The sequence below is a fragment of the Lemur catta genome, chromosome 17 (genome assembly GCF_020740605.2).
Source record: "Lemur catta isolate mLemCat1 chromosome 17, mLemCat1.pri, whole genome shotgun sequence".
Lineage (NCBI taxonomy): Eukaryota > Metazoa > Chordata > Mammalia > Primates > Lemuridae > Lemur > Lemur catta.
This window is the reverse complement of record NC_059144.1, coordinates 15,299,076-15,326,503: the sequence shown is the minus strand read 5'-3', so window position 1 is coordinate 15,326,503 and position 27,428 is coordinate 15,299,076. Positions and strand designations below refer to the sequence as shown.

The 27,428-nt window shown below is 58.1% G+C and overlaps 2 protein-coding genes across 7 annotated transcripts in view; one reads left to right on the top strand and one right to left on the bottom strand.

Moving 5' to 3' along the window:
- Window positions 1–1,383, top strand: part of PKIG (cAMP-dependent protein kinase inhibitor gamma) — an 81,956-nt gene extending 80,573 nt beyond the window's left edge. For all 3 annotated transcript variants that reach the window (XM_045529168.1, XM_045529166.1, XM_045529167.1), the window contains one exon: window positions 621–1,383. In XM_045529168.1, the coding sequence (XP_045385124.1) occupies window positions 621–700 (80 nt within the window). In that variant the 3' untranslated portion in view covers window positions 701–1,383. The remainder of the gene's footprint in view (window positions 1–620) is intronic.
- A 450-nt stretch (window positions 1,384–1,833) lies between these two features.
- Window positions 1,834–26,731, bottom strand: ADA (adenosine deaminase). 4 transcript variants are annotated; one of them, XM_045529164.1, is made up of 13 exons: window positions 26,555–26,687; window positions 17,786–17,853; window positions 17,576–17,637; window positions 11,703–11,825; window positions 8,516–8,659; window positions 7,720–7,835; window positions 6,349–6,476; window positions 5,655–5,726; window positions 5,103–5,204; window positions 4,782–4,846; window positions 3,314–3,443; window positions 2,626–2,728; window positions 2,173–2,264 (listed from the first exon to the last, which is right to left on the bottom strand). In XM_045529164.1, exons 4-13 carry the CDS (start codon window positions 11,714–11,716, stop codon window positions 2,179–2,181), a joined length of 960 nt encoding a protein of 319 aa, XP_045385120.1. In that variant the 5' UTR covers window positions 11,717–11,825; window positions 17,576–17,637; window positions 17,786–17,853; window positions 26,555–26,687; the 3' UTR covers window positions 2,173–2,178. The 4 variants fall into 4 exon arrangements, with proteins under 4 accessions (XP_045385119.1, XP_045385120.1, XP_045385118.1 ...); XM_045529163.1 differs by lacking the exons at window positions 2,173–2,264; window positions 17,786–17,853; window positions 26,555–26,687 and adding exons at window positions 1,834–2,166; window positions 26,088–26,327; XM_045529162.1 differs by lacking the exon at window positions 17,786–17,853 and having other exon boundaries at window positions 26,555–26,731.
- Window positions 26,732–27,428: the final 697 nt, after the last annotated feature.

Genomic DNA, 27,428 nt, shown 5'->3' with positions numbered 1-27,428 from the left:
CTGGCACACAGGGGCCTTAACGTTTGTCCTCTCCCTCTGGTGATCCTGCACAAACATACTGACCTGCAACAGACCTTCACCTATTGCTTTTAGCACCCATCCACAATCCAAGACAGACTCCCACTCTGTTGCCTGGGGTGGCGTGCAGTGGTATGATCATAGCTCACTGCAGCCTCCAACTCCCGGGCTCAAGCCATCTTCCTGCCTTAGCTTCCTGAGTAGCTGGGACTACAGGTGCACCACCATGCCTGGCTAATTTTTTTCTATTTTTTATAGAGACAGGGTCTCGCTATTGCCCAGGCTGGTCTCGAACTCCTGGGCTTAGCAATCCTCCTGCCTCAGCCTCCCAAGGTGCTAGGATTATAGGCATGAGCCACTGTACCTGGCCCTTTAATTATACTAGTAACAACACATGCATTTCCACCACAAAAGTTGATATTACAGTCTAGGCTCTAAAGTTCCCCCTGGCCACCACCACTCCTAATCCAGCTCCAGCCCTGCTCCCCAGGGCTTATCCGATGGTATCAGTTTGGCTGGGCCCCACCCGCCCCCGCTTCTGTGCTTTCCATCTGTGTCTATGTGCCCAAGACAAACCTGCTTTCCCTCTCTCTCTCCTCCAGAAGGACAGGCAGAGGTGAGCACCGCAGACAAGGAGGCCAGCAACCAGCCCCAGAGCAGCGATGGCGCCACCTCGTCTTGAGTCTGACCTTGTCCAAGGAGGCCGGAAGAGAGACCTGCTGTCCTCTCCTGGAAGGGGAACCCTGGCGCTGGCCTGGCAGCCTCTTCTCTGAGCCCCGCCATGTCCCGGGCAAGCCAGGCCAGCCTGAGAGGGCCCCCCAGCGGCCTCTGTGGCCCCCACTCTGGGTGAGCCCTCTGCCCACACCCACAGGCTCCGCCTTCCCACCACCCTCTCGCCATGCCCAGGTCCACCTTCGAGACACTGTAGCCGCAGGATGTTATTTATTCAGCTGGCGCCAAGACTCACAGGCTGGGCCCTGCCTGCCAGGGTGAGCGGCCCGTGCAGGAACACTCCTTTTGTCAGCCGCCCGGGCGGGGACCACGTCCCAACACCGACCCCTCCCCTCCACCCCCAACCTTCTGGGTCAAGACCTTCTTACCCCTTTTTTAAAAAACACTTTTAAACTTTTTAAAAATTTTAAACCTTTTTTCAGCAGAGAAGGAGAGAGTTGACAATCAATTTACTTTTTTTTTTAAGCCATTTTAAGCTAAACTCTCTAGGCAGCTCTGAGGTTCCCTCATGGAGCTTCACAGATCCATTCTTAGGGGAGGGATTTTGGCTCAAAACTATCTGACCAACTCTTTGCCCTTTCTACCAAGATAAGTGACACCTACGACCCAGGAAATAAATGCTGATGATCTGTGTGGCTGGTTTAAGATTACTTCTCCTACGAACAGCAGGAGCAAGGGTTGGGCCTTCTTTCCTCCAGGTCCACACTGAGCTGGCCTCGCTCCAGGCTTCCACAGGAGGACACACCGAGAAGATGCAGGGATTCCGCAGAGGCCGGCGCCACTCCTAGGCCCCCATGTCTGACGAGGCCTTTTCCATCTCACCCTCGCCAACAGCTTCAACAACCCAGAAAGAAGCTTAGAGTAGGCGGGGCTGAGAGTTCAAGGAGCATTTGAGTGACAACCCTTCAAGAGAAACCTTATTTCTTCTGGAGGGAGGACAGGCTGTGGGTCCCTCTTAGGCAGGGCTTCCCATTCACAGCCTCCCTTGGGCCCCAGGACCCGGCTGCTGGGCCGGCTGGCTGGGTGTAGGAGCCCCAGGTCTCCTAGTCTCAGCCCACAACCACAGCACCACACGCCACCTGCTGCATGACACCAGCCATGGGCTTCTTTATTGAGCACCAGATTTTCAGTACAAGTTGCCATAGAAGGAGGGTTTCAGATTCAGCCATGCCCACCAGCAAGGGCCCTGGTCCCTGAGAAGGGCACGTAATCAGAGGAGAGATGTGGCCATGCCGAGGTATATGTGTGTACCGAAACGGGCGCACGGGCTTCAAGAGCAGTAGTAGCTGACTATCAACATCATAGTCTTCTTGGAAGGAATAAACGCAGGGGTTGCTTGACCCCACAGAGTTGTGTAGACTCCACGGGGTACGGGCTCGGAGAGGTGGCCGTGGCGTCTTCAGGGGTGCTGCCTCTCTGCTTGTCAGGTCAGAGGAGCAGAGAGATCAGGAAACTCTCAGTACCCGGGATGTTGTAAAAATCACAGAACACCAGAACCAGAAAGGACCTTCTTTCTACAGGTGGCAAGACTGAGGCTTAGAGCAAGGAGACGCCTTGCCAAGGCCACACAGGAAGAAAGGAGCAAACAGACCTGGGCCCTACACTCCCTGCCCTTGGCTTTGGGCAGCCATGGAGATGCCCCAAACTGCCCAGACCTTTGGGACTTGAGAAAGTCTCCCCGCTTAGACCAGCCTCTCAGGTTAGCAGTTATATAGAAAATAAGCCAATCTGACGAGAGGCTGCTCCCAGCCGGGGCCCGCTAACCACATTCATGGTGCTGCCCAAGAGAGGACGGGCATGTTGCTAGAAGTCCCCCAGAAAGCCAGGCTGGAGCCAGGGCAAGGCAACAGCCCAAAAACCCAGACAGGAACATACCTGCAGCGGCTGAAGATGGCATCCCGTAGGCTTTATAGAGCAAGTCGAGAAGTTCTGTCTTCTCATCTTCCGGGAGGAAGCTGGACTTTGCTGCATTAATGTTCTGGAAGGGCCAGAATGTCAGACAACATGGAACCAGAGAGCACGGAAGGGAGCCCTTGGCAATCTAGTGGTAATCTGTCCTCTTCATTGAACATGGGCAGGTAAGCTCAGGGAGGGGGGACTTGTCCAAGGTCACACGGCAGCTAGTGCCAGAGTAGAGACCATGAGGTTCTGTGTTCTTGATGTGGCGTTACATGACACAGGGATGTGAGAAGTTGGAGAAACCACGGAGAGGCAGGGTGGCAAGTGGGAGGCCATGAGCTGACTCACACAGCCTGGGACCTGGGAACAACCTGGAGTGTGGGTATGGAATTTCATAGCTGGGCATGCCTCTCTGGGGAAGGGTTGACAGCTTTTGCTGGATTCTTTGAGGGCACTTAACCCAAGCAAAGGATAAAAAACCTGGTCCTAGGTCAAGACATCAGCACAAAGATGTTTTCCTTGTGGAAAGCTCCCGACTCTAGGTCCGGCCCGTCTTGGACTGTTTAGGCAAACTCACTCCCCATCTCCCGAGGTACCAGGCCCCGGACAGGACCTGCAGGCCTCACACTCCCAGGCCCGAGCGTCAAGGGCAATGCCCACTCACCAGTCTCTTAAACTCCTCTTCGGTAAAACCCATGTCCTGTTTGGTCATCTGGTAATCGGTATTCAGGGTGGACTTGAAGATGAGCGGGTCATCTGTGTTGAGCGAGTAGTTAGCCTGGTCATTTTTGAACCTGCATCGGGAGGAGGGGGCAAGAGGGAGCCTCCTTTTACTCTTTCATAAAGTCAGTACACACTGACCTTCACCCTCCTTTGAGCCTCATGGCAACCTTAGACTGATCTGGATCCTTGCACAGAGGAGGAAACAAAGTACAGAGCCCTGGGGTGACTTGTCCAAGGCCACCCTGCTAGTCCAGAGCTGGGCCATGGCAGCAGAGGGGCCTGATGTGACAGGCAGAACGGGAGCTTGGGGAGGCCAGTGAGCCCTCCCCTCTGCACCCTGCCCCCATCATCCTCAGTCCCACGGGGCTCTGGCTATTCTAACACACCATGGAAACTGTTCTTAGCACAATCCCTGACCACCATCTTGTTAAATCTAATGCATCTTTCTTAGCTCTTACCTTAGTTGACTTGTGTAGCAGAATTTGGCACTGTAGGCTGTTCTTGAAACCCCTCCCCCAGATTCCTCTGACACCATACTTTTGGCTTTTCTCCTACTTGTCTCTTTTGCCTGTCCCTTAAATGTCACTGTCCTTCAGGGTTCTATCCTAGGCCCTTTTGCTCCACCATCTCCTGGGGCCATCACTTCTACTTCAGCCACCACATCTGTGCAGATGACTCGCTCTTGAATCCTCCTCCAGCCCATGGGCTCTGTACCCACGTGCTCCACAGGTGCCACATGCTCCATGTCCCTAAGGCATCAGAACATCAGCCCAGGCTCCTTCCCTTCTCATGAGCTTGGCAGACAGACCAGCGCTGGCCTGACCATGGTCACCCTGAGTTCCTGCTGTCCTTATCTTGCGTCAGGGGAAAGTGGCTCTACCCTCCTGAGGCCTCATGCCACTCCCAGGGCTCGGTCACATGACAGAAGGGCCTTGGCCCTGGTTAGGCTGCGGGCTGGGAGCAGGGTAGGGTGGGACAGACCCAGGGGAAAGCTTCAAGAGGGTGCTCAGGCCAACGCCCAGAGGCGCCAAGAGGTCCCAAGGGCCAGGTGCCAGGAGCAGTAACGTGCAGGCGGCAGGGACTCATGCCTCCTGATGTGATGCCCAGGAGGCAGAGTTGAGAGGGTTGGGAGTATGGAAGCTTCCCTCGGGTGAGCAGGGCATCGTGCTGTAGCTGAATGAGCTACAGGGTCCCCAGCTCTGCTAGTTAGTAGCTAGATGACCTCGGTAGAATTACAGCACATCTGAGCTTCGGATTCCTCATTTGTAAGATGAGGACAGCGATGCTTGCTTCCCAAGGAGTCAGAGATTTCATATCTAAGAGACCGGCATATGCTGGGGCCTGGTCCCTACATTTCCTTCCCATCCTTGGGCCTTCCTGGAACAAAATTGAATGGGACCTGAGCTCACCGAACGACCGCGTGCTCCGTTTCCGGCTTCCAGGCACCAGTGAGGTAGCTGGACCAGGGGCAGACCTGGAAGAGCAGGTGTGAGGCTGGCAGGGACAGCTCCATGCCATGCTGACCCCTCCATGGGCCCCCCCATTGCTGGCTCCCACGAGCTCGGCATTCTCATCTCCCTCCACCATCTAGCAACTTTGATGCCCACTGTCCACTCCCGCCCCGGCTCACCTGCCCCTTCAGCTCCTGCAACCCACCTGGCCTTCTACCTCTCTGTCCAGGATGGGGAGGACAGCCAGGGATGCCTGCTCCCCACTCCCTGGCCCCTCACCTCAAAGTGCATGTTTTCCTGCCGCAGCCTGTCGTAAAGGGTCTTGTCTCCCAGGGTGTGGTAGCCATGTCCCAGCCGCTCTGTCTTGAGTACATCCACAGCCTGCAAGGAAGCAGAGTGGAGCTGAGTGTGGGGCAGGGGAAGGCGGGGAGGGCAGGGGGAGGGCAGGGGGAAGGCCGGGAAGGCAGGGGGAAGGCAGGGAGGGCAGGGGGAAGGCGGGGAGGGCAGGGGGAGGGCAGGGGGAAGGCCGGGAAGGCAGGGGGAAGGCAGGGAGGGCAGGGGGAGGGCAGGGGGAAGGCCGGGAAGGCAGGGGGAAGGCGGGGAGGGCAGGGGGAAGGTGGGGAGGGCAGGGGGAGGGCAGGGGGAGGGCAGGGGGAGGGCGGGGAGGGCAGGGGGAGGGCGGGGAGGGCAGGGGGAAGGCAGGGGAAGGCGGGGAGGGCAGGGGGAGGGCAGGGGGAAGGCAGGGGGAGGGCAAGGGGAAGGCAGGGGAAGGGCAGGGGAAGGCGGGGAGGGCAGGGGGAAGGCGGCCCCGCGGCCAGCCCGGCTCCTCACCTCTCTCACCACCTCAGCCGAGCCCACCTCCCCGGCGTGGACGGTGCGGTGAATGCCGCTCCTCACGGCCTCCTGGAGGGGCGAGAGCCAGGTCGTGCGCAGCCTCAGGAGGCCCAGTAGCCCTGCCTCCGCCATGCTGTGGGCTTGGACCACCCACAGGCAGGATGGCCTGTGTCAGCCATGCGGGAAGTCTGGTCTCCCCCCGGCCCATCATCGCCTGAGCGGCAGCTGTCATGTATCGGCCAGCACCGTGTGAGACGGTGTCTATGCACTACCTGATACGACCATCATCCCACCCGTTCTACAGGCGGGGAGCTCAGGAAAGTTAGGTAACGTGACCAAGGTCAGACAGGAAGCACAGAGCCAAGCTCTGAACCCGGGCCGTGGGGCTCCAGAGCATCCGCCCTTCACCACCACGCCCCACCCCTTCCACAGGAAGGACAGCCGTCATTAGGCTGGAAGGGACCCCTGGGACGTCTTCTCCAACTCGGTCACCTCCACAGAGGAAACTCGCCCGAGGTGACACAGCAAAGCCTAGGTGGAAGCAGGTTCTACGACAGGTCTCCCAACACCAAGGGGTCTTCATGCCCAGTTCCAAGCCCCCAGACCCAACCAAGGCACACTTGGGAACTCCGGAGCTCCACGCTCCTGTTCTCCCGACCGTGGGCAGGAGACGAGCTCGCCCAGGGCCCACCTCGTAGGCCTGCACGTGGCCGGGCAAGAGGCTGCTTCCTTGGAGGGTCTCGTCTCCCGCCAGGTCGATGGCCACCACGGTGTGCTGCCGGTACTTCTTGCACAGCTCCACCACCTCGGGGGACCAGTCTGCGGGCGAGACTCCCGCCGGGCTCTGTCAGCAGCAGCGAGGAGAGAGACCTCCCAGCCTCCTGCTCGCTGTCCCACCCGCCCCTCCCCAAGGCCAGCACGAGACGGGGCCCAGTGTCTCATCTTCAGACCCCAACTGCCCCGTCCCAACCACGTGGCCTTTGGCAAACTGCACTGCACAGTGCCTCAGTTTCCTTCCTTCGCGGAGGGAGCACTACCAGCTACCGCACAGGGTCGTGGCAAAGCCCTGCTGAGGCCATGTGTGTAAAGCACCAGGGACAGGGCCATTCTGGCACCTGGTGCCCATAGCAACCCTCAAGGTGGGCTCACCCCACTTAGCGGATGAGGAGATGGAGGGCACACCATCTAACGCTGAACCCTCAGTCCAGCCCACACTCGTACCAAGCGTGTTGCTAGTGTATCGTGTCATCTTAGCCAATAAAGTCATCATGAAGTAGTCAAAGCAGAATGAACATGCGCAGGCTTTGGAATGAGATGGCTCTAGGTTCAAATCAAGACTTTGTGCCTCCTTGATTGGGAGCAAGAGGCTTCACCTCTCTCTGCCTCAAATTTCCTCATCTAATGGGAATAAACAACGGCAGTGCCACCTCCCAGGCTGCCGCGAGGATCGCAGCAAACGCAGGCCAGGTGCTCTGCAGGTAGGTCTGTAGGTTGGCATTAAGCCCTGGCTTTGGCTCTCACTGACCCTTAGGGTGGAGGAATGAAGGACATACGACTGTCTCCTTGAGACAGCACATAACTGAGGCCTAGAGAGGTCGTATGACCTGCTGGGGTCACACAGTGGGGCTCTGCCCGTGAAGCTCCTGCCCTAGAGATTTGATCAGCATCAGTGACAAGGGAGACCCCTTAGAAATCCCGGAAATCGGACCTGTTCATGGGGTCGGTGGCCCAGGCAGGACAAGGCCTGGCCCACAGGGTCTCAAGAGGGGACTGGGGGATGATCAGACCTAGCTTAGATTTCCTCCCCCTAATTGTTTAAGCTCCTTTGGCTTTGAGCTACCTGCAGGCCACGTGGCTGTCAAGGCCTGGTCTCCCTGGGGAGAAAAGTATGTCACCAGGAAGTTCTGAGTCTGCCTAGGAGGCCTCCGTGGCTTCAGGAATCACCAAGTTCCTGCTCATGGGCCCAAGGGGACACCATGGGTCAGGGGTGCCGGTGAGACGAGGTACAGCCCCCCTGCCAGGCCAGGAGGTGGGGGCTGGGGTCGGGTGGGATCCTACTCACTGGGCTGGTGGCGCAGGCAGCACAGGATGGACCGCGCCTTGACCCCGAAGTCTCGCTCCCCCTCCTGCAGGCCCTGGCCCACTAGGGCCACCACCTCGTCTGGGGTGAGGTCCCCTCTGTGTGGAAAGAGCAGGGGAGGGCTTGAGGCAAAGGGAAGGCCGGAAGGGCGGCCCTGGGGCTGGGACAGAGGAGGAAGAGGAGTCTTTGGGGAGGACTGGCAGACAAACCCAGGCCCAGCACCCCCGCCACACCCCAGCTTCCTCAGAGCTGTCTGGGCACTCTGGATCCCAGTGGGAGGGGAGTGGTGGTGTCAGACAGCCCTCCCCGCCCCCGGATGGACAGCGTGCTAAGCTCGGGCCTTTCCACGGGTGTCAGAATCACAGCTCAGAAAGTGGGAGACAAGGTGGTTTTGTGATGCCGCTTAGAGATCCGTGGGGGTCCAGGCAAGGGGGTGAGGAATGGGTCAGACTCACTTCAGTGACGAGGTTAGAGCAGGACCCTAGAGTCACTGGCTAAGCAGGTTAACACACCTGGGCAGCAGAACTATGTCCGCAGCTATGGGCTGCAAGACAGCTAAACGCTTTTGCCCAAGGTAAACACAGACCCCCAAGCAAGGTGAGGGACGGCAACCCCATCTCGTGCTGGAGGTAAACCCATTTTCCGAGGCCACGGACCAGATCGGGGGCAAGACCGAGGTCTTGCTTGGGCCAGCGACTCCCAACAGTCCACCCCTCTGGTCTCAAGGTGGGGCCACCCAGCCACACCTCAGTGTAGCCCCTACCAGGGCCCCACTCACTCGGCCTGGTTCCAGGGGACAGGCTCCACTTTGGAGTTGGCCAGCAGGTGCGGGCTGTAGCGCACCTCCACGTACACCACACCCTCCTTGGCCTTCATCTCTACAAACTCGTAGGCGATCCTTTTGATGGCCTCCCGGGAGCCCCTGGGAAGGGAAGAGAAGGGGTTGGGGACAACCTTCCCCAAACCCCTTGGGAGCTCCAGGAGCAAACAAGGCTGTCCCCAACCCTTGGCAGATCAAACCCACTTTTTGTCCCCAGTCCCTCGGCCTCCAGCTCTCGGCATCTGCTGGATAGGGTCCTAGACGCTCGGCAGGTCCTGTCAGCTCTACTTCCAAACCACGTGCCAACTCTCGCCCCTCCACCCTGGCTCGAGCCCCGTCCTCTCTAACCGGCCTCCCCATCCGCAGGCGTGGCCCTATAACTGTTCACGGCACACGGCTGGAACAGTCTTCTAGGAACATGAGAGTATATTTATCGCTCCTCCCCACTAAGCCCCTTTCGCAATCCCAACTCCGCAGCCCAGCCCACAAGGCCTGCACGATCCAGCCCTGCTGGCCTTTCCAGCACCTTCCTTCCCGCTCACTCTCCAAGGCCACCAGAGCCTCCTTTCCGTCCAAGGACAGTCAGGCCTTTGTGCCTGCAGCCCCCCTGTGGCACGCTCTCCCCCAAGCTCGTCCCCTGCTGCCTTCTTCCCTGCCCAAACCTCACCGCCTCAGAGAGGCCTCCCAGGTACCTTAGCACAAAGCGTCCCCCCCCACCACTCCCCTGCACTTTGCTTTCTCCACGGTCCTTATCGCACCTCGACGCTCTATGTCACACGGCTTATTAGCCGATTTCCTCTCCCCTCTAGCAGCACGTGGTCTCCATGAGGCAAGGACCCTCCATCTGTCTCATCACTGCCCTACCTCTCGGCCGAGGACAGTGCCTAGGACGCAGCGGCCAAGTGTTTGTCGGTGACGGTGTAAGGCCGGCAGGGAAGAGAAATGTGAGGACACAGATGGACAAGTCCAGAGGGACTCTTGGAAGGGGAGACACCTGGGACTCGGTCATGGACTCGAACCCTTGTTCCCACACTTATCTGCCGTGTAACCCTTGTTTAGTCACCCACTCCGACGCCTACATCATGGAGTTTCTGTGGGGACAAATGAGTCAAACTTCATAAACCTCACCTAGGCCAGCTCTTGGGGCAGACAAATGCTCCAAGCACGTTAGTTATTACTGAGCATTGGCTCCAGAAGTCAGGCACAAACTGACCCATGAGGGCCACTGCAGGCCAAATGACAAACGAGCTGATCAGATGACAGTGGACTGAGCCTCGCTGCAAGTCCCACCGTGAAGAGTGAAACGGAGCGGTTACGAGAATGTGAGGGAAGGTAACAAGTATGCTGAGAGCCCGGGGTGGGGAGAAGGTGCACTGTCCCCAGGAAATCGGGCTCTCCCAGGAGGAGGGGCCCCTGGGAGACCCCCCCGTGCCTCGAGGCCGAGGATGGATGGGTGCTGTTCCCCTAGGGGGTGGGCGGAGCGCCTGGATCCTGGGTCTCAGCCCCCCCAGGTGACTGGCCTCCCTGGGCCGAGGCTCACTCCACCCCCCACAACCCGGCCACCCTGTCTCCCCACACTGGGGGCTCCGGGGCAGGGAGCTGGCTTAGGTTTAAGGACCATTGAGGTTTCTCTGTAGACGCTCCCAGCCCCACTTCTGGGCCTTTCCAGTACCCAGTAACGTTCCTCAGCGACTCAAGACAGGAAAAAAAAGAGCCTCAGCGAGAACCCACCCGACCCCACCCTGTCTCTCTCCCCCCTCCCCGACTCCCCCCTCCCCTCCCAGCACAAAGCCCTGCACCAGGGGCTGGAAGACCCCTGTGTTCGAGCCCTGTACTGCCCGACCCCGCGCCTTCTCTGGGCCCCGGTTCGCCCTGGCCGAGGGCTTCTTCCCCGACATCCGTGGACGGCCCAAGGTCTGGGCAGGTCAGACCCTCAGTAGGCTGTGGCCCCAAAGGCCAAGCAGACGACGGCTAACAGTGTGCCCAGCACAGGCCTTCAGGGAGCTGGGACTCTCCCGTCTGCGGTGGCGTGGGACGTGGCAAGCCCACACGCGGTGGCTCGGCGCATACCGGAGCTCCCCCTACGCAGGGGTGCTGTCGTGGGGGAGTCTTTGGGGAGACGCACTCCAGGGAGGCAGCCGCGTGTCTGTGCAGCCGCGTGTCAGCACCTCCCAGGCTGAGCCCACAGGCTTCCAGCAAGAAGGCAGCAGCCTCGGCCCACGCCTTCCAGGGCTCCCCACGCCCGTCCTGCCAGCTGCCCGGCCAGTGCCCTCGCCCGCCTCACACGCCTTCTCCACTGGTCTCCAACAACCGTGCCCGGCCCACCCGCCAAACCGGCCCTCACATCCTCCTCTGGACAGTGTCACACCCTCTCATCCCTCAGGGCCCGGCCCACCCTTCCTCTTCCAGGAAGCCTCCCCTGACTGCCCCAGCCCCTTACCTCCCCACTCCTGAGCTCCCGCAGCACTGACTGCCAAGGCCCCAACTCTCGCCTGCCTCAGGGAAGCCTGCCTGGGGCCAGGAAGCTTGAGGTGGCACCAGGGCACGAACCTGGGCTTCAGCCCTTGCCAGCAGCACGGCCCAGGGCAACCTCCTCTGCTTCCCTGAGCCTCCATTTCCCCTGTCAGCAAACGAGGACCGTGTCTACCTCACAGGACTGTTGACAACTACAAAAGGGAAGGACGATTCTGGAGATGTTCTGCTATTACAAAATGGAAGCAATGATAGATACAAGTGCCTGTCACTAACGGTAGCAATCATCTCCAAAGCGACAGGGGCTTGCTGAGGACAGGGCTGGGTCCGTTCCAAACCCGGCCCCATGAGGCAGGTAGATCACAGGCCCTACTGTCTAGAAGAGCAAACAGAAACCCAGAGAAGGTAAACTTTGCCCAGTGTCGCAGTTATTGCATGAAAGCGTCTGACACTAGGATCTGTATCTGCCACTTCTCTATAGAAGTGATTTTGGTCCATCACACCCACACTCCAGAAGGGAAGACCAAGGCCTGAAGGCACTGAGTGAGAGATTCACTCAAGCGTACAGGATGGTGAGAAGGAGAGCTGTGGTTTCAAGCGCCTTCTCTGGCCCTGCAGGCGGAGGCACAGGGACCCACGCTGGTGCAGGACCCGAGGGCTGGGGGCAACTCACGCGACAGCCGGCATGTAGTAGTCGAACTTGGCCAGGAAGCCCGGGAGGGTGAGCGGCTTGTCTATGCCGATGACATTCTGCAGCTCCTCCGCCGTGTTGGCTGGAAGCCTGACCCCCCTCTTCCTGGAAACAAAACAAAGAAGGTGGCCGACCCAACCCAGGGCAGGATCCAACCAGGCTTGACAGGGCGGGATGGAACAGCCTCCTCGGAGGACCCCACACTTTCCTCCATGCAACTCCTTCCATTAGACAGATGGGAAAACCGAGGCCCAGGGCATATGGAGCCAGGACCAGAATCCTGCCAACACCCCTGTCCCTGAGACACAAGTCAGCGCATCTCAAGGGGGCAAGTGGGTGGAGGCTGTTTGTGTGCATGCAGTGTGTGTGCATGCACGCACACACGCCCCGTCCATGTCCCCGGTGGGCTGATGGCTAGAGACAGGGAAAGAGCCAGGGCAAGCCCACAACTTCCTCAGCCCCAGCAGTGGGCACAGCCAGCAGGTCCTACATCCTGTCAGGGGTTATCAGGGGCAGTAACTGCAGTGTCACAATTCCTGGAACAGGGATAGGGCAGGCGCCAGTCGGTCCCTCTTCTGCCCTCTATCTGGCCGGCATATCAGAGAGGCTTGTACTGGGAGACCCATGGGTGGGGCCCAGGGAGCCTGCCGTCAGGCTCAGAGCTCTCTCCCCGCTGCACGCAGCCCTGCACAGGGCTCGACCACGGCAACACTCAGAGCGGGCTCTGCCTGCAGCCTCCTTAGCATCTCTGCCCCCTCCCAGCTGTAGGAAGCCAGGTGCGAGCTCAGGGGGGCTCCCTCCCTTCTGCACAGGCCCCTCCCTCCTCCTCCCATCCTGACTCTGCCTGCATCACAAGGACACCCTGAGCCTTCCCCACTTTTAAGATAGAAGTGACAGCCAAAGAGCCCCAGACGTTAAGAAATGCTTCTTGGCTGAGTACAGTGGCTCACACCTATAATCCCAGCAGTTTGAGAGGCCAAGGCGGGAGGATGGCTTGAAGCCAGGAGTTCGAGACCAGCCTGGGTAACGTAGTAAAGCCCCATATCTCAAAAATAATAGAAAAATTAGCTGGACGTGGTGGCATGAACCTATAGTCTCAGCTACTCGGGAGGCTGAGGTGGGAGGATCGCTTGAGCCCAGGAGTTTGGGGTTGCAGTGAGCTATGATGACATCATTGCACTCTATCTGGGGTGCAGAGTAAGAACCTGTCTTAAAAAAGAATGCTTCTAACGTGAGGGACAAAACAAGAGAACAGACAAAAGACACTCTGAGGCAACAATGCAGAGAACAAAAGAAAACTTCAAAAAAAAAAACCAAAATGAACATCCCTCAAGGAGCAGGGAAGATATTACATCCTTGAAACAAGAAAGTCCATTTGTAAGAAGGGAACAGATAACAAGAATGAGCTCTTGGAAATGTAAGGAGACATGGCGGCAACATCCGATGTAATAAAAGGAGAGGAAGCTAAAAGTGAAGAAATCCTCCAGGAAGTAGAACATTAGGACAAGACGATGAAAAAATAGGAGCAAACAGCTAAGATTAGAAGATTAAATCAGGAGGCCCAAGCATCCAAGCATCCACAGAGCAAGAACAAAACACAGACAGGAGGAAATTGCCAAATAGAAGTTTGACCAAATAGTGTCTAAGTTCTTTAATGGCCTCTGTTATTAAAATGTTTTCCTACATAAATATCTGTTCCTTAGGCCCCTGAATATTCCCTCTTCCCCATCTGGTAGCCTCAGTCCCTGCGAGTGCCCAGTAGGTTCCACCAAGGTGTCACCCTGTTGCCCGCCACCCGCCGGTCAGCCCACCACAGCCCTCGCCAGCCCCAGTCCCTGTGAGGCAGGCGAGCAAGGATACCCTGTGCGGTGCTGGCACCCAGAGGGCGGATGCGCAGTGCCCGCAGAGCCCCCCAGTGCCGGCCAGCATGCCCCAAAGTCACCTACATTAGGCTGTGCCCAGTAACTGTGGCCCCTGCAGAGCCTGTACCGGTTGTTAAATGCTGTATTTGGATATCCTGGGAATCAGCGGGTGGAAGGCAGGGAGGTGAGGCTAAGGCTCTGGCTCCCACATTGCCAAACCCACTGGCCACATTTGCCTTGGGCCCCTGGACCAGCGGTGTGTGACTCTCCCGGTGGCCTTCCTCCAGCTCCCAGGACCCCACCGCTTCCTGCCGGGCTCTCCCCTCTGTCCCTGCTCTCTCAGACTCTGCCTTTTCCACACCTGTCCCGATGAACTCAGCTCCTGCCACAGTTGCACCCAGGTCCACAGCTTCCAGTCTCCGTCCACACACCATCATGTGGGGGGCCTATGACGTGCCAGACGCTGGACAGACAGCAGCGACCAGGGCAGGCCCCTGTGTCTGACCACCTTTCCCCTTCCCCCAAAGCTCGCCCCACCCGGGTTCCACATTTCCACGTGGCTCCTCCACCTTCCCAAGCCAGAGGCGGGGGCCTCCCTCCAACTCCACCATCCCCCCTGCCTACCAATGGCCAGTCCCCGAGAACTCATTTTGCTTTCTAGATATTTCTCTGCTTGGTTTCATCGTCTCCAGCCTCCCTCCGCCATGGTCACCAAGAAAGATCTTTTTAACACACAGTTGAGATGGGGCAGCCAGGGACGACCTCCCTGAGGAGGTGACATTTGAGCAGAAGAGTCAGAGGACGGACAGGCAGGGGGATTTCCTAGGCTGTGGGCAGTGGCGGGGCACACAGGGAACAGTGGCCAACGGGAGCCAGAGAGGAGGGGGGCCAGGCTGTGGCCAGGGAGGGGCTGGGACTGTGTCCTGAAGGCGCTGGGAAGCCACTGGAGCATTTTAAGCAGGGTGGTGGCATGACATGATTTATCTTTTTAAAACCTCCTGTGGCTGCTGGACGGGGAACAAAATGGGAAACCAGAGCAGAAGCCAGGAGCCAACGCAGCGGCCTGGCAGGAGACGCAGAAACCCCCTCCAGCATCCCGCGTGCAGGACGGGGCCCCGGAAGCTGCTCAGACAACTAGAAAGTCGTTCCCAGGGCCCTGCTCTTCCCGCCACCCCCAGCCCCTCGCAGAAGCCAGGGCTCCTCAGCCCAGCTCTGCTCCCAGAGGCTCCCTGCTCCCCAGGGGGCCATAGCGGCTGCCCCGCGGCTCCATCTGGTCCTCTTCTGGCTTGGTGGCAACACCGCCACCAAGAGCTCACCCTGAGGGAGCCTAGGGAGGGGACGAGCTCAGGCCTTGGGGGGCAGAGGCCATGTCCTGCCCTTATTTACCACATTACTCCAGGCAGGAGCTCTCTGAGGACCTCGATGCCCTTGTCAGTAAAACACAGATATTGCCTTTGTAGGGATACAAAAAGGAACAAACGAGACTACCATGTGTTATGGGAAAGATAGCCGACTCCAAAGCCCAATGGCCTGGGTTAGAATCCCAGCTCTGTTACTTAAAGGCTGTGTGACCTTGGGCAAATTACCCAGCCTCTCTGTGTTTAATAGGTCTGGCATGTTTGGGAAACCTCCAGTGTGGACTAAGCAAGGAGCAGTAGAGAGGTCAGAGAGGTAAGGTGGGCTCTGCAGGACTTTAAGGGCCACATGAGGCCTTTGGCTTTGACCCTGAGCGAGACAGGGGGGTGTAGGAGGATTTCCGGCAGGGGATGAGCCGGTCAGACCAGGTTTGAAGACACCTGCTCTGACTACAGCACTGCAGGCCCAGTGGATGAGGAGGCCACAGCGAATGTGAGAGACGGTGGCGTCTCAGACTGGGGTGGTGCAGGGGGAGAGCACGGCCAGATTTGGAATGTGCTTTGGAGAAAGAGCCGACAGGGCAGTGAGGGAGACCGCGAGAGAGGGAGCAGAGGCCCTGGAAGGTGCAGAATCACAGGCGCTGAAGGAAGAAAGCAGGTGAGAACGATCAAAACGAGGCAGGCCCAAGTCGGAGACAGAGAGGGCCCCTGGATTGGCCTGGGGGTGACACGGGCCGGGGGCTCCCCTCCTTCTTCCCTCCTGGCCTGACCCCACCTGGCCTCTGGCTTGTGTTTACGGGCACTGGTATGAGTGTGACCCACTCCCAGGTCCCCCAGCCTGACTCCAGGTCAAACTCCAGCTGGCAGCTGTCACAGCCTCTCCCCAGGGCCTGGGGGTGACCTGGGACACACAAAACCAGCCCAGCCCATGCCGTCAGCTCCTTTCGCTTTTCCCTCCACCCTGCCCTGGATATCGTCGCCTTCCTGACCCCGCTGATGAGCACCCAATGACCCCTTAATGAGCACCTCGATTAGATCCCATCTTGGTGCCCCACCTAAGTGACCTCATTAGGGGTCTGTGACAACAGCTGGTGGCTCAACATGGGCAAAGGCCAGGCAGAGATAAGCCAAGAGGCTTCACTCCACTTAGCCAGAGCCGTAAGGTTCTAGTTAATAACATTATCATTAAGTGACATTTATGGAGCACTTAACCTACGCCAGGCCCCGAGCTAAGCGTTCTATGTGCCTTACCACTTCACCCAAACCTCTAACCTGCAGGGGCAAGGTCAGGGGCATGGACTCAGGGGCAGACCACCACGCCCTGTGCTTACGAGGCAAGTTCCTTCACCCACCACGGTATGGCTCCTCATCTGCAAGTCGGGTCAGTAAGAGTCCCTATCTCACAAGTTGTCGTGAGGATTCGATAAGTTAACCCAGGTGAAGCACTCAAATGCTCGGCACACAGTAAATGCTGATGTGCTTGTATTATACAGTTAAACAAAAATTAAATCAATGGCAGCTTCCTGGGGCAGAAAAGGTCACGGGGAGTGGGACAAGACGGAGATAAGTGGACGTCCCAGAGCTCTCTGGGGGCACTGGAAGGGACGCTCCCGCGAGTTGGGGGCAACCCCCCACGGATCACTAGTTCTCGCCTAAGGAACAGGTTTCTGGACAACTGAGGGACTCTGGTCTATGGAGCAGAGGGTTCAGATTTGGACCCAGAGCTGATCTCAAGACCGCGAGGCAGAGGCTGAGTTCTTCCACTCCAGCCGCGATGGGTGGGCTGGGAGGAGGGGCCCTGTCTCCCTGGTCAGCTCTGGAGGAAGGCCTTGCTCTCACCCCCTCAACCTATAGAGACTGACGTTGCAGAGAGGAAATGAGATGTCCAGATTTGAATGCAGACCACTGAGCCTCCAAAGCCCCTGCTCTGAAATGCTGGTCCCAAGAGAGGAGCTTCTGGGAGGAGGGGGCGAGTCTCCCCCGCTGGGAGGGTTCACTCTCACCCGCAAGGGCCAGGAAGTGTGTTCTCACTTGAAAGACACAGAGATCTGGGCCCAGGGAGGGTGAGCCACTTTGCCTCGGCTCCTAGCAGATCATTACCATGATGTAGTAGTAAAATGGGGGGTCAGACAGCTACAGATTCAACTCTTGATTCCACTACGAACTCGTTGGGTGGCCTGGGGCAACTGTCTTCACCTGTCAGAGCCCACTCCCTCCCCAGGAAAGTGGGGGGCAGCACGTCCTCCCCGTCCAAGCTTGGAGGGATGGAAGGAGCGGGCACAGTCCAGCCCAGCACTGGGACGTGCTCAGCAGGCAGTACCCGGCATCCTGTGTGGGCCCATCACCTGCCATGGCTCTTGGCCCAGTCAAAGGACAGTGGCTGATTCCGCCCTGGGAACTCCCTTGGCCCGGCCGGCCTGGCAGCAGGAGGATGAGAGTCAGAGGCCCAGAAGGTGCAGGAGTCGGGCTATGCGTCTCCAACTATGTCCCCACGCACCACCTCTTCTGGCGGGGGGCTGGCTTGATTCCCACAGAGATACAGGAAGCAGCAGTGACGCTGGCGTTCTCCAGGGGACTATGGGTAGCACTGGGGACCCTGCCCAAATCCTGGGGAGGGAGGGCTCTTATCTGCCCTTACCTGCCATAGTATAAGATGGTTTCGGGTCTGATGGCTCCATCTAGATGAACGTGCAGTTCCACCTGCAAAGGGAGAGGGGTGGGAGGAGGAGAGGGGGGGCCGGAGAGAAGGAGAGAGAGAGGACACCTATGAATGCCCGACGGCTCTCTCAGAGGGTTAATGTTAGCACTAATCACGATAACCATTTGCCACGATTCACTAGGCACTTACACGTACACTGCGCTACACTCTCTGTTCAGTCTCTCTGTTCGCCACACACTGTCTTGTTCAGTCCTCACCTGCGGGGTGGGTTCAGGTGTTATCTCTTTCACAACTGACAACACTAGGGTTCAATATCTCACACAAAACCACGCAGGGAGCAAGTAATGGAAAACAGGAACCCACCTCAGTGCCTTCGTTCTTAGCTACAGCCAGTGAGTGGCAGAACCAGGGTTCTAACCCAAGCCCGGGTCCGAAGCTCGTGCTCTTACCCACGAGGCCAGCCAGGGTCCTGTGGGAACGACTAGGCCCGAGCTGCCATGCGGGCTGCTCCTGCTCCCAGTGAACTCACGAGATAAAACCCAGCTTTAACAGAAAGGATTGCCCGGACATCCCAACTGGTGAATATCCACACCATATTTCAGACGCGAGGATCCATTTTCCACGGCAGGTGCTACTCAAGCGTAGCTTATCAGGAATCAACATTAGGCAATACAAGATCTTTCTAGTACTCTGGAAAGGGTGCTGGATACTTGGCCTTCTTGATGATCATCTATAAGCTCAGCCCTATTTGCACACAAAGCCAAGTTTAAGGAGCAGGGCCTTTGGAGACAGCCCATCTGGCTTGACTCCTGGCTCTGCCCCTTCTCCGGCTGTGTGACCTCAGACAAGACACTTGACCTCTCTGAACTTCAGTTTCCTCAACTGAAAAACAATGGGATATTACACCTCCCCATTCAAGAACTGTAAGGATTTTAAAAGACAGTGTAGGCAGACATGCAGAGCCAAGGGAAACAGCCCCTGCCTCTCAGCCAGGTGTTTACCGAGCGCTGTCAATAGGAGCACACAGCAGGTGCTGGGGGGCAGTGGGGAAGGGACCTTGTCATCTGCCTGTCCCAGGTGACAAGTGAGCTTTTCCCCTGGCCAGGGGCAGATCCAGAAAACTCTCAGCTGACATCTCCAACTGGGGGAGGCCATCTCTGGCACTTGGAGACTTGGACATTTCTTACATGCAAAGATGTAGCCGAGGAGCTGCTGGCCCCAGGGCGTCCCCAGAGCACACACAAGCGGCAGAGGAAACCCAACCCAGCCCCACGGGAAGCCAGCAGGGAACAGAGACAAGAAGTCCTCTCGGCAGGAAGGACTCCAGAGGTCACCCAGCTGGCAGAGGACAGAGCAGTCCTCACACCCAGGCTCGGACTCAACTGAGTTGTTGGAGTCCCTGGAAAAACGAGTTCAATTCCTACTCGGCCAAATGTTTATCAAGTTCTCAAAATACACTCAGCATTGGGAGTACTGAATCTTGCAGCCCAGGGGACCGACACGCAGCTGTGGTTGCTTTGGAAGGCAGGCGTGTCCTGGGCGTGTCAAATGTTCACGGGGAGGCTGAAGCTGAGCGAAGGGTACTGAGGTAGGAGGGAGGTAGAGGCAAAACCAGGCCTCACCTCAGACAAGCCTCTGAGAGCAAGAGAATCAGGCTGTGGATCAGGGAGGGGTCACTGGTGCTGTGTCCCCCAGTGTGGCTGCGGGGGGCCGTCTGCATGGCTACTTCTGGCTAAAGCATTCAAATGCCAATGCCCCCAACCTCTCACTTCACTCTGTGACAATGTTCAGGATGGTAATCGCCCCATCTGCCTGCAGCCTTGAGTCACAGCCACAAGCAGAACATACCCCCACCCCGCCCAGACTCGTGATGGACAAGCAATGAGAGAGCCAGGCACGCCTAGGTTGCTTTAGCCCCTCAATCTGGGGGTGTTGGTTACCATAGCACCGTGTCACCCCTCCTGCCTTCCTGGACCCAGAGTCACAACCCGTGATGAGCAGCGGAACCAAGTGCTATGAGATAGACACACAGTGGGGGTGCACCGCAGAAAGCACATCCAGAAAAGACTTGGAGGAGGAGTTATCCAGGGAGAAGAGAGGAGGAGGGAGCGGGACGGTGGCTCTGGGCAGAGGGCCCTGCACATGCGAAGTGTCTGAACCAGAGGCCAGTGGGGAGTTGGTGGCGAGAATGAGGCCAGAGTGATGGGGGAGGATTTCCCACCTAGGTATTTTCTTTTCTTTTTTTTTTTTTTGAGACAGAGTTTCGCTCTGTTGCCCAGGCTAGAGTGAGTGCCGTGGCGTCAGCCTCGCTCACAGCAACCTCAGACTCCTGGGCTAAAGCAATCCTCCTGCCTCAGCCTCCCGAGTAGCTGGGACTACAGGCATGTGCCACCATGCCCGGCTAATTTTTTCTATGTATATTTTTTAGTTGTCCAAATAATTTCTTTCTATTTTTAGTAGAGACGGGGTCTCGCTCTTGCTCAGGCTGGTCTCGACCTCCTGACCTCGAGCGATCCTCCCGCCTCGGCCTCCCAGAGTGCTAGGATTTACCCAGGTATTTTCTATAGGGCAGTGATCCCCAACCTTTTTGGCACCAGGGACTGGTTTCATGGAAGACAATTTTTCCACAGATCGGGGGGCAGGGAGCGGGCATAAAGTAAATACAGATGAAGCTCACTGCCCGCTGCTCACCTCCTGCTGTGGCTAAGAGGCCACAGACTGGTACTGGGTCCATGGCCCAGGGGTTGGGGACCACAGCTATAGGGGAGTCCCCTTTTAAAAAGCTGTTCCTGGCTGTTGTGACTGAGCACCAAGCTGGTAGTTCAGATGGGAAATGAGTAACTTGTCGTGGAAGTACCTGCTGCAGCCTGGGACACAGCAGGTGCTCCGTAAGCAGGAGCCACGCCACACAGCAGTTGCAGGACAGGACAGAGGGTCCCAGGGGGGCCTGCAGGGGGCAGGAGTGCCTCGGGAGGGGGCGGGCAGAGCCAGCAGCCCAGCATGGCCTGCAGGTCTCATCCCTTCTGTGGCTGCCTGGGAAGCTGCCCAGACAGATTTCAAGAGGGGGCAGAGGCAGCACGTCCACAGGCAGCCACTTCCCAGAAACTGCAACCACCCACGGAGACTCTATCAGCCACCCCGGATGACAGTGGGGTGCGGACCCTGCTCTCCTGGCCCCATTCAGGGAAATGGAACAGTGACCTCTAACTTTTGAGTATCTGCTGTGTGCTAGACTACCGACCTGCATTATCTTACTGCATCCTTGTAACCAGTAAAGTAGGGACTTCACTCCCATTTTACAGATGAGGAAACTGAGGCTCAAATAAGCATCAAAATACACAGTCAGTGATGCAGTCAATATGAACCCAGGTCTGATTCTTGAGCTCCTAACCACTGTACCATACTGCCTCTGCGGGCCTAGCCTCAGACACCAATACTACAGCAATAATAATAATAGAAGCAGCTACCTACTATTATCAGACTCTTCATTGCATTTAATCTTAACCCCCAGGCAACGTACACAATAGTCTATGCTACAGATGGGGAAATGGACTTGCCACGCTAAGCTCAGAGAAGTTCAGTGACCTGCCCAGGGCTGCACAGATCAACGGTGGTGCACCTAGACTGGAACCCAAGTCCCTCTGCCTGCATTGCCCAAGTGCCGCCCAGGGGCTACACTGCCTCCCTGGCCCTTGCGCCAAGCCTGAGCCTGGCCCTCTGACAGCTCATAGACTCGTCTCACGCCCCCTCCCACTGCACGTGCTCTCTGCAGTCTCACAGCCCACCCAGCCTCGCACAGCAGGAAATCCTCCCAGAGCTAATCTGAACAGGAAGCATCCTCAGTTACCAGCAAATATTTACTAAGCCCCAAGCACTGTGTGGGCACTGCAGAGACGCACCAAGTCCTTGCTCTCAAGAAACACCAGCCAGCCAGATGCGGCCCGGGAGGGGGGTTCACTCCCCCAAGGTCAGACGCGTGTCAGCAGCAGAGCCAGGATGAAGACCCAGGTCTTGGACCCCTGTGCAGTCACTCCCAGACCCGACTCCCGTTCCCAGTCGCTGGAGGGCGAGCAGGGCTGCCTACCTCCCGGGCAAATCCAACCTGACTTCTACCTCAAACACATTGCTCCTTTTTGTTTTCATCCTGCTATTTTTGCTCATGTATTTAACATGTCTGTCTCCCCCAGGAGTAGTTTCCTGAGAGAAGGGACCTTGCCTGTGTCATCACATTGCGCCCGCAGTGCTTGGCATGCGCTGAACGATGAGGCGACTGTTTTCTCCTCTCCGTGTCCTAAGTCAGCAATGCTGGGTCCTCTCTGGGCTACAAGGAAGGGGCTGATCTCCCCACCGTGGGCCTGGCAGGGAACCAGCAGGGCAGAGTGGCCAGGGCTGCCTGATCGGCCCTCAGAGCCTGAGCACTGAGGCCGGAACCCAGATGAGCCACCAGTGCCCACCGCCAGCCAGACATCCCTCCCCTCCCTCCCTTGCCCTGCTCTTCGCAGTGAGCCAGGCAGTGCCAGGGGTCACTGCCTCATGCCACCAGGGCCTCCCAGCTGACTTTCGGGGTAAGGCCAGGAGACAGGACAGCCCTGGGCTGACAAACTCTTTCAGCCCCACCTCCTGCAGACAGTCCTCTGTGCGCAGCCTCATCCCGGCTTCTGCAACTCCAAGGTCCAGAGTGGAGGAGGCTGAGCAGTCCCCCAGTGTCCCTGCTGACTTGGGGCCCGAGTCCTCTGCAGCTGCCACGAGGTTCCACAGAGGTTTCACAGAAGGCAAGTTGTGTCTTCCGCTGGAGGGGGACCTCGCGGAGCGGCAGCCTAGGAACACGACACAGCTATCCCCATTTTACAGGTGATAAGACTGAGGCTCAGAGAGTTTAAGAACTTGCCTTAGGTCACAAAAGACTAATGAGTGTCCCAGACTGGTGAGCACCACCCCGGGAAGCTGTTTGACTCTAAAGCCGGGGGTCTTAACTGCCACAGTACACTCCCCACATCCCGCATAGCAAGGCGCTGAGTCAGTGGTGGTAAAGTCTAAACAGGAGGATTAACCACCAGGCAATAACGCTGCCGACCAACAGCTGTATCGCTGGTGTGTCTGCTCTGAGCCAGGGCTGCACTTGGTGTTTGTGAGGTGGGTACAATTCCCATTTTGGAGAGGGAAACTGAGGCACAGTGAAGGTAAGTAACTTATTCAAGCTCCGCCAGCTGGTAAGTGGGAGATTAGGACTCAGACCCAAGCAGCCTTGCCCCAGCCAGTGTCCAGGTTCAAATTCCTTGGCCAATGTACCTCCCTGGTCACCAAGAGCACAGAAGTTATCCCCTCCCCCCAGACCTGGTCTGGGGCCTTAGAACACTGAGGAGTAAGGGTGAGCCCTTAACACCTCGGGTAAATGGAGGTTCAAACCTCACTCTGGGACCCCCAGCCTGCTCTCCCCTGCTGTCACATGCCAGTCCACTGTCCTCCCCTCCTCCACCCCAGGGGGTGGCACAGGGACCCCGAGGACACCTGGGCAAGTGGACAAGTCTCCCGCAGCTCACAGTGCCCCCCCCATGCCAAGCCCACCCGAGATTGGATATGGAATCGGGAGGCTGTCTGGCCTCCCTGCCTCCCTGTGTGACCACAGACCACTTCCTCTGAGCCTCGCTTCCTCTTCTGTCAAGCCAAAGGCTTCACTGAAACCCAATCTCCTTCATGTCCCCCTCCCCGCAACTGCCATGTGAGTCGAAATGGGTAAGGCAGGCTCCTCCCAGGGGTATTTCTGTTCTAACAGGTGGCTCTGTAACCGAAAGCCCAAGAAGGGCAACCGGTGGGCTTTCTATGAGAAAAACCAGAAAAGAGAAAGATTCTGCAGGTGGGGAGGCTTCCCAGAGTCAACCACAGCCTCCCGGAAGGAAACACACCCCTGAGGGCCTGCCCTGCTGGTGCCAGCCAGGTGCCGTAGGAGAACCAGGCATAGCATTGGTTTTATTGTCCCATTTTACAGAGGGGAAAGATGAGGTTATCTGCCCGAGGTATAGCTACTAAGTGGCGAGGCAAGGAGTGAACTCCAGTCTGTCTGAAGCCCAAGGACAAGCACCGGCCCAACCCACATTGCCACCCTGATCCCAAATCTTCCCTCCATCCTGCCCCCCTTTTATTTGCACAAAGTGGGAGTCGCAAATTGGCATAGCAGTTAACAGCAGCTACTGTGGTTTTAGGTAGGTCTGGGTTCAGGTCTAGCTCTGCTGCTTTCTGGCCGTGTGACCTGGGCAAGTTTCTTCCCCTCCCAGTCGCAGTTTCCTCCTACGCGAATGAAGATAATAAGACCAACCTCAGAGGGCTGTTGTGAGCATTAAATGAGTCAATATATGCCAAGTGTTAGAACCGCACCTCGTGCAGAGTAAACATTCAAATATGAGAGAGAGAAAGCACATTGGTGATTTAGCCCCAGTCCCCCCTCTGCACCAGGAAGGGACAGTTTAGAAACTGCCCTGTCCCAGCCTGGGCCAGTCTACGGCTTCAAGGCTCTCAGATTTTATGTAGCCTCGGGCAAGTCCCTTCACCTCTCTAAGCCTCAGTTTCTTCATCTGTAAATGGGGATGAAGACATCTGCCTTGTCGAGTCATCCAGAGGATTCTGTGAGCTAAATCACTGGTACCTACACTACTCAAAGGGCGGCCATTATTATAACAATAGCCATGTGATCAGCATCGCCCTCCAGGACACAGAATGGCACCAGTGCCTTCTGTGGACACGGGTTGATAAGGGGCACAACCTCCACGCCCTCCAGTGCCCAGCAGGTGCTTAGGAAGAATTCACTGGAGTGACACAATCAAACCAGGTAGGCAGCCACCTAGGGCCTTGCTCTAAGTGTGTCCGTGGATGGGCAGCATTAGCGTCACCTGGGAGCTTGCGAGAAGTGCAGCGTCTCAAGCCCCCACAGGCCTCCTGAATCAGAGAACATTAGAAGTCAGGTGATTTGAGTGCAGCTTGAAAAGCATTGCCCTGCTCTGCCCTCTTAAAGCCAGCCAGGTCCCGGGCCCCAGGTGGGGGTAGGTACCAGACGCTAACGAATATGGCAGAGCTCCTGTCCCAGGAGGCCGGGGCCTGAGGCACTGACACCTCCACCCCCAAAGGCTTTTGCAGGGAGAGTTCAGGGAAGATGGTTAGGGGCGTGGGATTTTGAAGCCAGCCTCCCCCTAGGCTAAACCCCCAAATTGGCCACTTCCTAGCTGTGTGATCTGGGGCCTAGTTAACCTCTCTGTGCCCGTTTCTTTATCCATAAAATAGAGATGACAGCAGCTACCTCACAGAGTCATTACCAGGGTCACATGAATTCATGCAGGTAACATGTTTCAAATGTGCTGGCACAGAACAATCAACACACAGTGACATTTAAGTATCATCTGCCATACCCATGCAAAGGCAGGGAGCTGTCTCTGGTCACAGTGGCTCCGAGATTCACACTCCTCCCTGCTTCTCCTGCCCACTCAGGCAAGTCCCCTCCTTACAATAATGAGATTCGTCACACTTCAAGCACGTGGCACCCACCTTCACTCTCAAACATCACCTTTCGGCTTCCAGACACCCACACGAGCAGGTGGTGCCCCATTCCCCAGGCGTGGAAACTGAGGCCCAGAGGGGGGGACAGGACATGCCAGCTTAAATCAGTTGAGAGGATTGGGCAAGGCCAAAAAATAGGGGTAACGATAACAAGTCCATCCCTCTGGGGCTGTTATAAAAGCACCGCGAGGATGAGCCCAGTGCATGTAGCAAGCGCTGTGGAAGCACGAACTCCATTTCACTCCCAACGAAGGGGCTTCGCCTACGGCCTTATGATCCACCCAGGGTAGGGCAGAGGGGACCCAGAGCAATAAAAAGGAAAAAAAGACATCAAAGGAAAGAGGCACTAACGTGGGGCATGGGCACCCGGACAAGATGGGAGGGGGCGGGGGAGGGCTTGTCCCTGTGCTCCCACCTCCTGTAGTGGGGACCTCAGAAGGCAGGTGGATGCTGGCTCTCAATCTCTCTCTCTCACATACTCACTCGATTCTCACCACTTTTCTGACGTCTGCCATCACCACTCACTCCTATTTCTCAGGGGATAAATTGAGGCTGATCGCAGCTGACTCCTCCCCCTCCTCCAGTCCCACGCCCTTATTGGCCGATTCGCAGGGCTTGGCGGACTCCTGGGCCCCTTCCCTCCCTGGACAGTATCTCCGGCTCCCGAGCAGGCCAAGTGGGCCCCAGCCCTCCAACCCTCCCTGACCCCACGGTCCCCTAGGCGCCAAGTGGGCCCCAGCCCTCCGACCCTCCCTGACCCCACGGTCCCCTAGGCGCCGCAGCTGGGGGGCGGAGAGACTGGGACCGGCGGCTGGGGCTCGGCCCCAGTGAACCGTGCTAGGGCCCAAGTCCCAGGGTCCACCCAGCCCTTTTGCACCCCGCGTGAAGAACGGGGTGCCATGCTGGCCGCCCTCCCCTTTCTGACAAGCCTCACACTTCTTCCCACCTGCTCATCCGCACATCTGGGCTCCTTGGCGCTCACCATCGTGTTGGAGTATAAAGCTGCTTCCATTCACTGAGCGCTCAGTACGCACCGGGCACAACACTAGGTGCCTACAGGCTAGGACATTGGGCCTCACTTTACAGCTGGGGTTCAGAGAGGTCAAGCCCCCTGCCTAGGCTCACGCGACCGGCGGTGCAGGAAGCCCATTTGCCAGATGGAGAAACAGACCCGGAGGGGCCACGTCAGGCGCACAAGCAGAACCTGGAGGGCTCGGGGATCGGGACCCTTCCCGCCTCGTTGTCCCTCATTAAGCAGCCTGGAGGCGGGCCGAGGCCGGAGCAGAGGCAAGAGAGCGCCTGCAGAGCCCGCGTTCGCTCCCGGGGTTTGCACGCCCAGGGCTGGGCCCCCGGACCCCCCCACCGGGCAGACCCGGCGCTGGACGCCGGCCCGGAGCCCCCACCCGCGCTCACTTTGGGCTTGTCGAAGGCGAGCGTCTGGGCCATGGTGCCCGCGTGCGCCCCGGCGCTGCTCGCCCAGCTGAAGCTCGGTGGGTCTCCGCGCGGCTGGTGGCTGGTCGGCTGTCCCTGGGGCCCTCGGTGGCGGCGGCCCGCCACGCTCTTCTTAACCGGGCCGGGCCCCGCCCACCCCGCTCCCGGGGCCGCCCCCGCCCCGCCCACCCCCCGCAGCCCCCGCCCCGCCGGCGGCCCCGGCTGCGCGTTTCCTGGAGTTGCCGACCCGGAACCCTCGTGGGCCGCGGCCGACCCGCCGACTCCGGCCCCGGGACGCGCGGCGGGACGCACCTGGGTGCTCCGGGCCCAGCCGCCTCGCTGGGCTCTACCTCCTCCCCGGCCCCGCCTGCAACTTTCAAGCGTCCCCGGCGCCTCCTCTGCGCCAGGCCCCATCGCGAGCCTCGTGGGGCCCGCGTTCTGCTGGGCTGGAAGGGACGCCCGTCGCAGGATCGCACAACATAAGTGTGTAATTAGGGAGCTTTAATGGGAGGCCAGCCGTGGCCTGCAGGACCTGCAGGAGTTCACCAGGTGAAAGGGGTTGGGGCGGGGGCGGGGGCGTGGAAGCTGGCGGCCCTGGTGGAGAGACTCCGGAGAGCTGGGAGCGAAAGGAGGCCAGGGTGGCCGGAGCACAGAGCGGGTGGGAGAACACAAAATCTCCTCCTGGGTATTGACCCTTGAGAAACCTGCAGCCAGAGACCTGTGTCAAATGTTCGCACCAGCGCGGTTCGTAATAACAAGAACATCGGAAACACCCCTAAACGCGCCCATCCACCAATAAACTGGAATATTCACACCACGCAATATTATACAGCAGTGAAACTGAATGAACTTCAGC